This window comes from Stegodyphus dumicola, chromosome 10, assembly GCF_044657685.1.
Source record: "Stegodyphus dumicola isolate Sdum_Otavi_A_Nest chromosome 10, ASM4465768v1".
Classification (NCBI taxonomy): domain Eukaryota; kingdom Metazoa; phylum Arthropoda; class Arachnida; order Araneae; family Eresidae; genus Stegodyphus; species Stegodyphus dumicola.
This window is the reverse complement of record NC_140777.1, coordinates 139,520,892-139,534,534: the sequence shown is the minus strand read 5'-3', so window position 1 is coordinate 139,534,534 and position 13,643 is coordinate 139,520,892. Positions and strand designations below refer to the sequence as shown.

The window sequence follows — 13,643 nt, the reverse complement described above, 5'->3', positions numbered from 1 at the left end:
TCCGTTTCTCGACATTCTGGTCACACGTAACACATCCAACTTCAGTACTACAGTTTACTGTAAACCTTCATCGGTTTGCCTTCCACCACAGTTTAAATCATGTCATCAGACTAAACAAAAGTTAGCTTCATTTTATTCCTATGTTTTCCGTGCTCTTCAAGTTTGCTCCTCCAAACTAGCCCTTGATGAAGAACTAAATTATTTGAAAGCAATAGCTATTGACAGGGGCTTTTCACCCAACATTATTAATCAAGCAGTTAAAAAATTCTCATCTCAACACACTAAAAGGCACACTCTTGTTTTAGGAGATTATAAAAATTCTGTTGTCATTCCCTTCTTTCCATCAATTAGCTATAATGTTACACATATTTTGCAGAAATTTAACTTTCGGGTTGTTTATTCTCCCATCAATAAAATTCCGAGTTCCATACTTAAGGACCCCATTCCGGATATGAATTCCTGGGGTATTTATAGGATTCCTTGCCAGTGTGGTTTAATTTACTTTGGCCAAACTAAGAGAGCCTTAAAATTTCACGTCAAGGAACATGAGGCGTATGTTAGAAAAAAGGAAACACAGAAGTCTTCTGTTGCGCAACATTGTTGGTCCGAAAATCACACTTTCAATTTTTCTGCTGCCAAAATTATTCAAAAAACATCTTCCATTGGAGAACTGGATTTTCTAGAGGCATTTCACATTCATAAAAATCTTTCTGTTCTAGTTAACGATTCTAATTCCAATCCAAATTTGCCTTCGGCCTTTAAAGAAATTATGTCTTAGTTCTGGTTTCACCAACAGATGGTGCCACTTGCTTATTCTTGTCCAGGCTTTCTTATCTTATCTAATCATTTTTTCCTATCTTGTTCATTTGCGGTTTTGCAGCTGAGGATGGTGGTTCGGTAAAACCATCGAAACTAGTCCTGTGGAAATTTTGTAAATATAACGCTGATTTTTGTTGTTTGTCTTCTGAATTAGTATTTATTTGGCGTGTCATTGTGTCTTAATACCAATAAGGTATTCTTTATTTATGCCTTTAAGTGCACAAGAATTTAAAGATCTATAAACTAGTAAAGGTTTTGTCATAAAGTTTCCTTGATTCATTACTGCACAAAAGTAGCATTAGATGATCTTTAGATATCTTAAATCCAGGTGCAGTTTTTCCTTTTTCGATATAAAGGTTCTATTGGGCATTTTTTTCCCATCAAAGCTCAGTTTCATCAACACTGGAAACTTGAACTGCTGTGTATCCTTTCTGTTTTGTACTGTTTTGAATTTTTCTGGATACGTTCTAGCAGCTTCATGATCAGCTGATGCAGAATCTCCTTGAATTCTTATGCTATGAATTGCAAAATGTTTTTTGAAATTTTCGATCCAACCTTTACTTGCCTCAAAATCTGGGTTGACAGAGGATTCTCCATGTTCTTTAAGGTGTTTGTAAATTTTGACTACTCTTTGTTTAATGACATTACTGTCCCATCAGGAAATTCCAAAACTTGTAATTAAATAAATTTCATTTACCTGACAGGTCTTTCATTTCTGCCAGCATTGTTCTGAATCACGAGTCACATTACGATCCTTTTAGATACTCACATTTTATTAACACAATATTTAAAATACGGTAAAAAAACTTGAACATTGCATTACTGTCAAGAAATAATTGCAGCTTTCTGTTATAACGGAAAGCAATAAATTAGCTGCTCAGCGAAGTAAGTTCTGATTACAGTCTGCACTGTCTGTTGCATAGAAACGAGCCTTAACCCATTTTTTGTAGGTGTGTCTTGGAGGTTTACTTTTCAGTTTGCCATCTTAGCGTATTTGAAGATGAGTTGGTGATATTCATGTTTTGTTTTAGTTTCAAGTAAAATGCTTGTTGACCCTTTGTTGTTGACCCTCGATATCCAATTTCCGAAAATGAAAATTAAAAGGTGTAGATAAAGCTTTTGCAGCCTGAAATTGTTTTTGATTTTGCTGCGTGAGGTAGTCACTGAATTTACCATCCCTCTAGATCAGGGGCAGGCAGACTTTTTCAGGATATAGGCTACTTCTAATTTTTTCAAAGTGTTGCGTTCCACTCAGTAGCGTATGTGTGGTGAGGTAAAGAAAAATAGAGATTCACACAGGTAGGTAGAGCCAAAGAACTATGTTAAATGAAATGCAACTTTTTTAAAATTAGGATACTTTTCTTCGTCCATTAGATTCTAAAATTTATTCTTAGATTCTGAACTACATGCTTTTAAAATAATGTCATTTTGAAGGAGGAAAACTTTGTTTTTCTCAAGAGATAAAAAGAATACATAATTTATGTTTTCAGTTATATCGTCCACATCAACACTGCCAAATGGGTAACACATGAATGTAACAATTGTTTCTAGTGTAGTAAATTCTTGAAAACGTCTCTCAAATTCGGAGTGAAGTTTTAGTATTTCATCAGAATATTTCTCTTTGTTTAATGTACCTCCTTTTTAAACAGCTAGTCAAAAATATTTTTGAAATTTTTTAGTTCATCCTTCATCAACTGGGAAGATATTACATAAAGAAACGTTTACATAAAGAACAAGAAAACTGTGATTTACAATTATTAAGCTCATGTTTTCCCAAACAATTAAAACAATGATTATTTTTCTTAATTAGTTCAACTCTTTCAGAAACAGGCAATGATATGTACTTTTTACATTTATGTAAAGGACGATTTTTGGAACATAAAATGCACATGGGTTGGTACTGAAACTTATGTCTTAAAAGACAAAAAATTTATTCTTTAACACACACAGTGGCTCAATGCAGATTGCTGACCAGCAGCATGAGACATTTTTGTTTTCAGGTCACAGAGATGAAGATTTGAATGATGAAAGCCAAATGTGTAGTTTGTGCATTTTGCAGATCTTATTGTGACCTCATGTTGTTTACTTTCTTCATTGATTTCATAAGATTTCTTCATTGTTATTTGGTGATTGTGCTCTCTTGAGACTGAAGGTCATGGAGAGAAGCAATTTTCTCCCATTACCCGTTAAGAGTTCAATCGACGCATTCACCATATGGCTCGTATCTCAAGGACATTTATTCTTACCGGAACCAGATCTTGGAAGACAACTGGCAGGACGTACTGAACAAGAATTCTTATATGTTAAGTGCTTTGTTCAATATGGAAAAATTTTGTGCGGAATTTGTTCTTAGGATTTCGTGAGAAATCTTCTTTTCATGTTGGAGCTAAACCATGTTATATGATGCAGTATTGTAGGAGGGTTCCTGCAATTTATGAATCAGGTTATAGCAAAACCATGTTACAAGTTGCCATATTAAATCTGAGGTAAAATGCATCTGTTTTGGAAAAAAGATATTGCACCTTCCTTACTCCTCGGCAAGGAAAAAATTGTTAACATTAAAAAAAAAAGTGTTAACACCCAGAGTGAGAACTGTTTTCATAATGAATTATCTTTAAGTGATTCTGAATTGTTAACGTTTATGTGAATGATAACACATGGCTTAATCAGACCTCTTTTTATGGCAAGTGAACTGCAAGTCATTGTGGTTAGCGCTGTCAGTTGTTTGATAATAATTTGAGATATATGTTGCTCATATATTGATAATTTTGGGCTCCGTTTAAAAAAATGTGGGCTGCAATAATAAGGAAATACATTTAAAATTATAATTTTGTAATTTTGTTTTTTTTTCTTCAGTATAAAATATTATTTTATTCTATTGATGGGAGGCTGTTAGGAAAATACACAAAAGAAGGACATATAGGACCATATTCACTTTCTTGGAACCCAACAGGAAAACTTGTTGCTGTAGGAGATATTGGAGGTGTAAGTTAAAAGCCTAATATTTTAGATTTTGTTTGTGTCAATGCTGTTACTAATGTTATACATATTAACATCTTTGATAAGCAATTAATTCCTATTTATTTTAGGTTTAAGTATTTGTAAAAATGTTTTTAGATGAATAAGTATAACAGTTTTATACTTTATTTGTTTTCTTTGCAATTTGTAAGAAACTGGCAGTAATTTCACATCGAATATGATGATTAATATATTTGGAGAAAATTTACCCATTTGTTTATAGTTTAAGAGCTATATTTATAATTAGAAATCTTTGCTGAAATGAATGGTGATAGTATATGGCTCTTGTAAAGTTTATTACAAATTTAAATATATATGTATATAATATATTTATTAATAATCCATTTTAAATTAGTCATGCGATATAATTTGTTTTATAATATTTGGTTGAGTATGGGTGTAATTATTGTAGTATAGAAATTTATACAGTCAAAAGTCGTTAATGTGGACTCATCGGGACTTCAGCGATTCCGGATTATCGATTTTTCCGGATTATAGATCATCAGTTTAAATCTGGTAAGATGGCATGCAGAAATTACAAAATTAAAAATATGAAATCGTAATTTATGAAATAAAGAACAATTATGACCTAAAGGGTATCAAAATTTACAAAAAGAAAAAGCTTAATATTTATTTGTTTACTTTATTAAACATTTCTTTCAATGTAAGTTGTTTAAGTTGCTTCGTTTCATGTGATAATACTTTTTCTTTAATTCTATTAAACAGACATAATTTCTTGTTTAGTTACAAAGTTCCGCTGTTCAAGTCCTATAATTGCTGTGTCGAGAATACCGACTAATTTGTCAATCGAAATGTTTTCGTTTTCAATAACCTCTGGGTCACTTTCTTCACTATCGGAAGCAAATCATAATGACGAGGAACTTGATTTAAATCATATCAAACACGGAGTACATCGAGATGAAATGCTACATTTAGTAAGGAATTATAAGGCAAATAAAATAAAAACATCTGCCCTGAAGATAAGGATAGTGCTGACAGATCAACTTCCAATTCATTGCGCGCCGCTTGCGTTTCTCCCCTGCCCCCTGCCGCAGAGCAGCGTGAAATTGATTTCGGATTTCAAAACATACTTTCGCTTTGTAGATCCTTTACATATTGGTAAATATATATCGGAAATTCTACTTGACATAATCGAAAGTTCAAGCTTACTTTTATAAAATTGCTCTAACAGTCTGCAAAAAATAATAAGCCGGATCCAATTCGAAGATTAAGGAACAACGCAATCTGCAACATTAACTGAATTAGATAATTTAGCTTAGCTTATACCGTCCGTTTTACATTAAACGTGCATGCGTAAACATATTATGCGCTTGCGCACATGCATAGTCGCAGCCGTAAAGGTAATACTCGCACGCGTAAATGCCTATGCGCAGAAAGTTTGTAGCTTTGAGGTCCGGATTATAGATCATTCCGAATTATGGGTGTCCGAATTAACGACTTTTCACTGTATTCTATTTTGTATTTATTTATTTTTAATTTTTGCTCAAAGAATCAGTTGAATGAAACATAAGAAGTTCAAAATCCCTTAATTGTTCGGCTTTTGATAGTTCAAATTATTACCTCCTGATCAGTCAGTGAGGCATTCAAATTTAAATAATTAAATTACTTCTAGTTTTAAAAAGTTAAAAAAAATTTTTAGTTTTAATTTTAATTTTTCTAAAATTGTTTATAAAAATGTTTTCTAAATTTCAATCTCATTAGTTATCTTTTTGTTTTGTTTAAATTTAATAGTTTTTCATGATTTTCAAATTAAATTAATATAAATTCTTAAAAATTTTTTTCTGTGTAATATCTTTTTTCTGTTTTTAAGTTTATTATTTATAGTATTATATATGTAATAACTTGGCAAAGTTAGTCATGTCATAAATGAATGCACAGAGAAGCAGAAAGTTGCAGACATGACCAAGTTTAATTATTTACTTTTTACTCATGATTTATTAAGCCAAGACAAGTAATATGGCTGTTACAGCGGCCTGTTCTGAAAGAATTTTCGCATCAATACTGATAGATTTGTGAAAGATGTCTTTTCAAGACAGCAAGCAGCAACAAGTTAAGGAGCAAAGTGGAGGGCATAAGGGATACATTCAGAACAAATGTGGGAAAATGAGTCAAAACGTTTTGATTCTTAATTGAAATCTTATTCAGTGTTTGGATAAAAGATATCTGCAGTGCCGTATTATGTAAGGTAATATAATGCAGATTAATTTTGAAATGATGCAATTTGGATTGATGTATTTATTATAAACAGTCACCAATTTTAGGACAGAAAGAGAAAATACCTTAAGAGAATTTGCTTATTATGTTAAATTTCTGAAAAACTAAGGTACAGATTTTAATGAAATTTGGTATTAATATACATTTATAATAGAGAAAGAGATGTACCATTTAAAAGTCACTTTATGTATGCATGATCATCAGTAAAGTTCATAGTGCAAGGATGCCCAAAATCTATGCTGTAATACTGAACTGAGTCTAGTAAGGGGTATGGTCCCTTCTTACAGCCAGATAGGTCGCACCATGTGACTGCATACTGGACAGGAGGTAATTGAGGAGTTTCTGTGGCAGTCAATCCCAATCCTCACTTAAGCAATTTTCAACTCCAGGATGGCTCTCGAACAGGAATAGCAAGATGAGATTGCCCTACCACTAGCATCCCAGATATGCTGTATTGGGTTAAGGTCAGAAGATCTAGCTGCCCAATCTATGTGGCGAATATCCTGACTTTTCAGGTAATCATCAACCATTCAAAGAACCCCATGCGTACGAGTGTCGGCATCCAATAACAGGATTCTAGGACCAACTGCTCACCTGAAATGTTGAACATAGGGCTCTAAGATCTCTCTATACCTCATAGCAGTCAGGGAACCTTCGTCAAACACTTGCAGGGGTGTGTGGCCTTCCAACATGACTTCCAAACCACGACACCTCTGCCACTGTAATAATCCTTTCCCTGATGAGGGAGGGATGGTGTCATGGTTCAGACTCTCTCCAGATACAGGTACATTGAGAATCATAGTCCAAGCTAAATCTTGATTCATCTGTAAAAAGCACAGTGCTCCGCTGAAGAATGGCCAAGGCACACATTGTGTGCACAATCCTAAATGTGCCCGCTCGTGTACTTCAGTAAGCTGAACAGAAACAGTGGGCCTTCTGGTATACAGCTCTATCTCATCAAACCTTCGGGCAACTATAAACTGAGAAACTTGGGTTCCAGTAGCAGCATACAATTCACTTAAGAGCTGTGAAGCTGTGGCATTCCTATGTAACTGTGCTGAAAATTACCAAGTAATGACCCTCATTCATCAGTATGGATTTTGGCTGAACTTGTCCAGGTCTTCTGGATATGCATTGAGTGTCCTGAAACTATTTTCAGAAGTTGCAGATGACACTGGGCATTACATTGAGCTCTGTAGCCACCTGCGATTGGCCTGCCTCCAGTCTATCCACAATTCTTCATATTATTCAGTCATCCATATGTTCAGAGCCCACCAGTGGCCGAGCGGTAAAATTGTTGAACACTGGTAGTTCGGTCTGAGGTTCAAATCCCATGAACGGGCTGGCTGCATAAGCATTTTCGTGGTTTTCTCCATGTGTAACGTGTATACGAGCCAGTTCCCCATAGAAAGTCCTCCACAAAGGCATCCCTTTCCTTAGGCAGATAGCCCTAGTGTGCTTTGCCGTAATCTCAATAAACCAAACCAAACCATCCCTATGTTCATGGCTACTCATTTTACCTGATACCTTATAGAATTGACCCAACTCTTATATAGTATTAATCTAACATAGGTATTTTGACACAAAATCGGACTTTTTCTGAAATGACATGCTAATTTTTTTCCATATTTCTATTCTACGACTCAAATTATGCCTAAATATTAAATTTTGTAAAATTTGGTACAAAATTTATGGAAAAATTAGAAACTTGGCGGATTTTTTTCAGTTTGCACCAGGAATAATTTGCTTGCCGAACTTCTTAATTTATAGCAACCTATTTTCTATTCCTGTTCTTAATTACAGAAGAGTGGTAAAAAAACGTAATCGTTCATACGTACTATTAATGTCAACAAAGTGTGTAAACCACATTTGGTGTTATTATCGCTCAAAAGAAAAAAAGATGCCAAATTCCAAAACGCTCCAATATGTAAATTTGTGTATATCTTAGCAAATTTTGAATAAAAATCTCTAATTTTTTGCAGGTGTGCATAGAAATACATCTATTTTAAGATGATGTTAAAAATTTTATTGGTTATAATATAATACAAATTTTTTCGAAAAAGGAATAAAAAATATCTAAAAATACAGATTTTAAAAATAAATCATAAAAAATGTGCGAATTATATTTGGATTAAGCGTAAATTTCGAATTCTGAATGAGTCAAGTAAATTTAATAGAGAAAGAGATATTAATAAATATATATCAAATTCAATTAACGTCGAGGAGCTAATTTTTAAAAACTGCTCGTGTGATTTTTACAAAACTTGGCACTTTGGCATAATTTGAGTTATAGAATCGAAATATGGGGGAAAAATGGCATGTCATTTTTGAAAAAGTTTCAATTTTATGTCAAAATACCTATATTAGAACAATGCTATATATAAATCCAATACATAGCCTAAGTCGCACTTTCAAGACATGAAAAATGCAAGTTGAATTTCATCAATCGGCCCAGTAGAGTGGGAGATACAGAACTTTCCCCCTTTTTTCTTACGCAGTGTACATGTACACTTATGTATTTGACTCTGAATATTTGCATAATTCTTTGGTGGTATAACTAGTACCTTTGATTCAGTACTTTTCATAAAAATTGAAATTATCTGCAGATTCCCTTAATTTTGCATTATTGATTGATATATTGCTTATTTTTAGATTCCTTTCCCCACATTTCCACCTGGTTTTTTAATTTTTAATCATGTTTATTTTGTGGAAGGCTATTTGTAAGACTATTAACTATAAATAAATATTATTTAAAAAATTTAACTGAATTTAACAAAATTTAATTGATTATGCATTCAAAAATTACAAAGTTCTGCCGCGAGGAAAAAATACTTTTACTAGCTTGTATATCCAAATTTTTAATTAATTAACAGAAATGTTTCATTTGAATATTTCTAGATAACGCTGCTTCAAAGTTTGGATTACAAGTTAAAAACATCCTGCCAGAATTTAACTGTTTTGGGATCTGAAAATATTGTGAGTAATGTTTTTGTTTGTATATGGAATAAATAGTAACTGAGTGATTTTAAAATTTGAAAATGAGAAAAGAATATCTATTTTTTTACCGGATATATTCTGTGTGACACACATATTTGAAGTTTAATGTATGCATAAATTTTAGGTATTGTACAACAAAAGTGAAAAATCTGATATGATGAATTCCTCAAACAAGTTTGCTTCAAGATGTGAAATATGTTAGTATTTGCTTCTAAACATTTTATATATTATAGATTAAGATATTGCTATTTACTTTGAAAAAAAACTTTGTTTAGGTATTTTTTTCATATTAAATATTGGCATTTCTGATTTAAAGCATTGTGTGTTGGAATCATGATTAGTCTTATTATTTATATTCTGGTTCTTATGCATGTGAATACTTTGGTTTTGTATTTTATGATTAAAAGTTGCTAAAAGTGGAACAAATATGTATAATTTATAAATTATTTTCTCCCTCTTTTTTATACGCCTTCGGAGTGTAACTGGAAGCACACTCCATGCATATTCGAGAGGTCTGGAGTTCAAATCCCAGTGAGGGCTTTGCACATTTTTCACATTTTTTGCTTAAAAAAAAAAAATCTAATGACTCTACAAGTGGTGCCCAAACTAAAAGGTGGTGCATGATAATTCATCACCATCAGGATATCAATGAGGATCCCCCATCCCCATTCATATTTAAAAAGTGGAGTATAAAAGTTGTTTTCGCCCTCTTTTCCATATGCAATTGGAAGTAGTGGTGTAATTGGAAGTACACTCGACTCGAATACGAGAGGTCCAAGGTTCAAGTCTTGGTGAGGGCATTGCATGTTTTTCAGGTCTGACTCTACTATGCATAGATAAAATGGAAAGTTTTATGCAGACATAAATGAAACACAGTATATCTGAAGTATGTAAGTATATTTTCTTTTAATATGTCCCATTACATTTGGTACTTTGTCCCATCAACTCAAACATTCATGAAAATAATGCTTCCATATGTTGGATGTATATTATTAAAATAAAGCTAAATAAAAGTGTAATGAGCTATTTTTATATCAGGAGCTATTTTTATATCAAAAGAGCTATTTTTATATCAGGAGGGGGAAATAACATTCCACACAATTTTTCGTAATTTAAGAGACATAATGCAGCCACAAAAGCATGGCCCATGTTCTAAGCCATGTGAGTTATTTATTTGATGTTTGAAGGGTAGGAATTCTCTCTGCATTGTCCATGCAACAGTTAGGAGAAAATGATCCAACTTTTTGTCATTTTTTCTAAGCCTTTTAACCCTTTATGGCATAGTGTGTCCGGTCTAGACACACCTAAAAATTTCCTTCCGTACACACAAAAAATTGAATGAAAAAGGATTTATAGGTTACTATAGATTACTCTGAAGCTTCTTTATTTATAGTAGATGGCAGCTCAATACAAACCAGTCCATATATTTTAGCCATGTTTAGTTTTTTAAGGCCCTCAATTTTCAAGGAAATGTTCCAGATTTTTTTTTAGGGTATAAAAGGAATTGTTTGAAAAGATATTTCTATGTTATTTTTTTGGCTTTATGCTAATCTCTTTATTCTGTATTAGTTATAAATTTTTACCTTGAAAATGAAACGGCGAACTCTAGGTGTGCCCAGACCGGACCCACCGATAATCTAGGACAAGTGAAAGTCTGTATTCATTGTTTCTTTGCATCTCATCGGTCAGTTCATTGGCAACAATGCTCGTTTCAGCACTCTTTTTGTAGCTCTATTCAGTTAGTGTGCCCAGTTTGGGCACACCCACAGAATTAAACGATAAGTGCTATCTTCACAAAATTTTACTTGTGTACTCCTCTAGGCCTAACTAGACGACCTACCTTTTTTTTTTTTTAAATTAAAACTCCAACTTTAAAAAGTGCGTGCCGAAAAGGGTTAAGTACCATTCACGTAGGAATGAATCACAGATTTAGGATGATTAAAAAAAAAAAACGAATTTTTCAATACTGTTGACTCATGATTTTCTAACTTCTTGCATTGTAGATACGGGGAACTGACAATCATTAAACTATAAATCTTTCATCATCCTCAGCATGCGAAGTTTTAATAAACAGCATAGCTGTTGATTTAAACCAAAGCTGCTTGAAAAGATGACTGAGAATAATCATTATGTTAAGGAAATTGTTGTTGACGTAAATGATAATGATGTTACATGATGTGAGGGGAAAAGTGAAAATAAGGGATTTTGTGATTGAAAATGAAGAATACCGTACAGAGGAAAAATTACATTAAGGGAAATAATGTAATTTTAACCTTAATAGAACACTAATAGAAATATAAATGCACAAGTGTGTATGTATGTTATACTATTAGAATTCAAAGCTTCTGATAACACTTTTAAAATTGACGAGTCTCTCTCGGAACAAAAGGTGAGTGGTTAAATGTAATAAACTCTTGGAAATTGAAACATTAATTCAAGATAATAATTTATTATATCACACTTTTTGAGAAATTTTCAATATTGTCAAAATGTGAATTGCTTGAAAAGACATCATAATAAATCATTTGTAAAATTTATAAAATGCAAATCAGGTGAAGAATCCTGCTTCTTAGTTTACTAGGATGTTATTATGAGATTCTTTTTATTAGGATGCTATAATGTTAGCTTTTTAATTCTGCCTTTCAATCCTGTAGATGATGTGATTAAAAGAAGACCCATATCTATTTTGCAATTGCTGGGGGAGATAGAGAAACCAGATATGAAACAAACAATGAAAACTGGAGTTCACATCCTTCAATTTAGCAGTGATGGGCAGTATTTAGCATTTGTGCATGGTATGAAAATCATTTATTTGTTATTTTAATAATTATTAGGAAATTAAATTTAAAAAACAAATGATTGTTATATTGTCATCTGCAGTAACTGCTGTAGCCAAGTGTTGTAAATTTTCAAAAATTATTTCACATATTGATCTGAAGTAATGTCATTATAGATACTAGCTAAAATGTTATTAAAAATTGGCAGAGCTCATAACTTTTCTTTTATCTGCTATTAGTTTTTGGAAAAATTATAATATAGGATTTGGAGGTGAACTGTAGGCAATTATGTTTCATTTAAAGAGAAAATTGGGTGGTGGATAAAATAATATTCCTGTTTGGATGATTTCAATAGCTTATTTTTTTATTTAATGACAAACTGAAAATTATCATCATTTTTATTGGGAGAAGGGGAAAATTTCTAATCAATGAAAGAAATTGATTTAACAATTCTCATTACTTGATTTTATTTTAGGTTAGGTTTCTGTTAGTGTTTGGGAATTAATCACTGGTCATTGATAAAGCCAAAAAACATTGAATTAATTTAAAACTACTAAAATTCTGATTGAATTATTAAAAATTTTGTATCATTTGTATATCATATATTCAGCCTAATATAATAGAGAATATCTATGCATCAAAATAGTTTTAAAAAATGCAATATTAAAATTTACAAGAAAATTCATAGCCAGTCTGTTATAGAAATATAAAATTTTAAATATATCTCTCCTCTTTTCCAAAAACGTGTGAAAGTAGAATTATTTTGAAAAATTTCTAAATATTGTAATTAGCATTATTGAAGTTTGTTATTTGTGTTAAGTTTTACTTTGAATGTTTTTTTTTTCAGTGTTTTATGTATTTTATTTTCTATTTTTATTGTTATTATTTATGTTGTACCATTTAAGATCTCCTCTTATATATAATCATAATTAATTTTCAAGGAATAGTTTTTCCTGTTTTTAAATCAGGATTTTTCATTTTTAAGCTTTAGTTCGATTAAATATATGAAACACACTTTTTATTTTACTGAACTTTTTTGCATTATGCACAGTAATAAATATAGTTGTGACAACTGTTGTTAAACTTTGGGAGGGGGCGATATTATGTTTGTTAGATTGGGAAACACCATTATAATGAGAAAACATCATACAGTGCAAGCTTTTTTAGAAAAATCTTTTAAGAATTATTTGTTTTCTGCATTTTGATACTAAGAAAATATTTTATAGAATTTAAAATGTGTAAATATATACTATGTGTGTAATTTTATGGTATATCTTCTGTGAAACATTTTGGAGCAAGCTTGTTAGGGAGCAATGCAAAACATTCTGCTTCAGGGCTGTTGTAATAATGGCTTCTTATTAATATTAATATTTAATTATGGTTCCTTATTAGTTTAAATATTAATTAAAAGTGAACAGAAGGCCTAAACATTATGTAGTTTTATTTTGATTATAATTTTTTTAAAGGTCTATAGATATCCTCTGAACACCAGTTTTTTAGTGTTATGTTGTATTCTTGTAATGAAAGTGTCAACAATGTTTAGGGCATCGCATTTAGCTGTTAAAAGTGCCTTAGTGAAAGTGTCATCAGTAATTAGTGCATAGTGTCTACTCACATAAGAGTGCTCTAGTGAAAGTGTCACCAGTGCTTACCGCACCATGTATATTCGCAAAAGTGCATTAAGCAACACCAAGTGTTTTTTAGTGAATTTTTCTCAGCGTAAAGCGGATCGTGCGATACTAAAGTGATATGACACACCCCTCAGTGTTGCCAGAGAACACGGACACCCAAAATCTA

At 31.9% G+C, this 13,643-nt stretch overlaps 1 protein-coding gene across 5 annotated transcripts in view; it reads left to right on the top strand.

Moving 5' to 3' along the window:
* The window catches only part of LOC118189580 (WD repeat-containing protein WRAP73-like), a 76,913-nt gene that overhangs the window by 53,179 nt on the left and 10,091 nt on the right, over positions 1-13,643 (top strand). For all 5 annotated transcript variants that reach the window (XM_035360201.2, XM_035360202.2, XM_035360200.2 and 2 more), the window contains 4 exons: positions 3,676-3,804; positions 8,971-9,048; positions 9,194-9,266; positions 11,724-11,864. In XM_035360201.2, the coding sequence (XP_035216092.1) occupies positions 3,676-3,804; positions 8,971-9,048; positions 9,194-9,266; positions 11,724-11,864 (421 nt within the window). The remainder of the gene's footprint in view (positions 1-3,675; positions 3,805-8,970; positions 9,049-9,193; positions 9,267-11,723; positions 11,865-13,643) is intronic.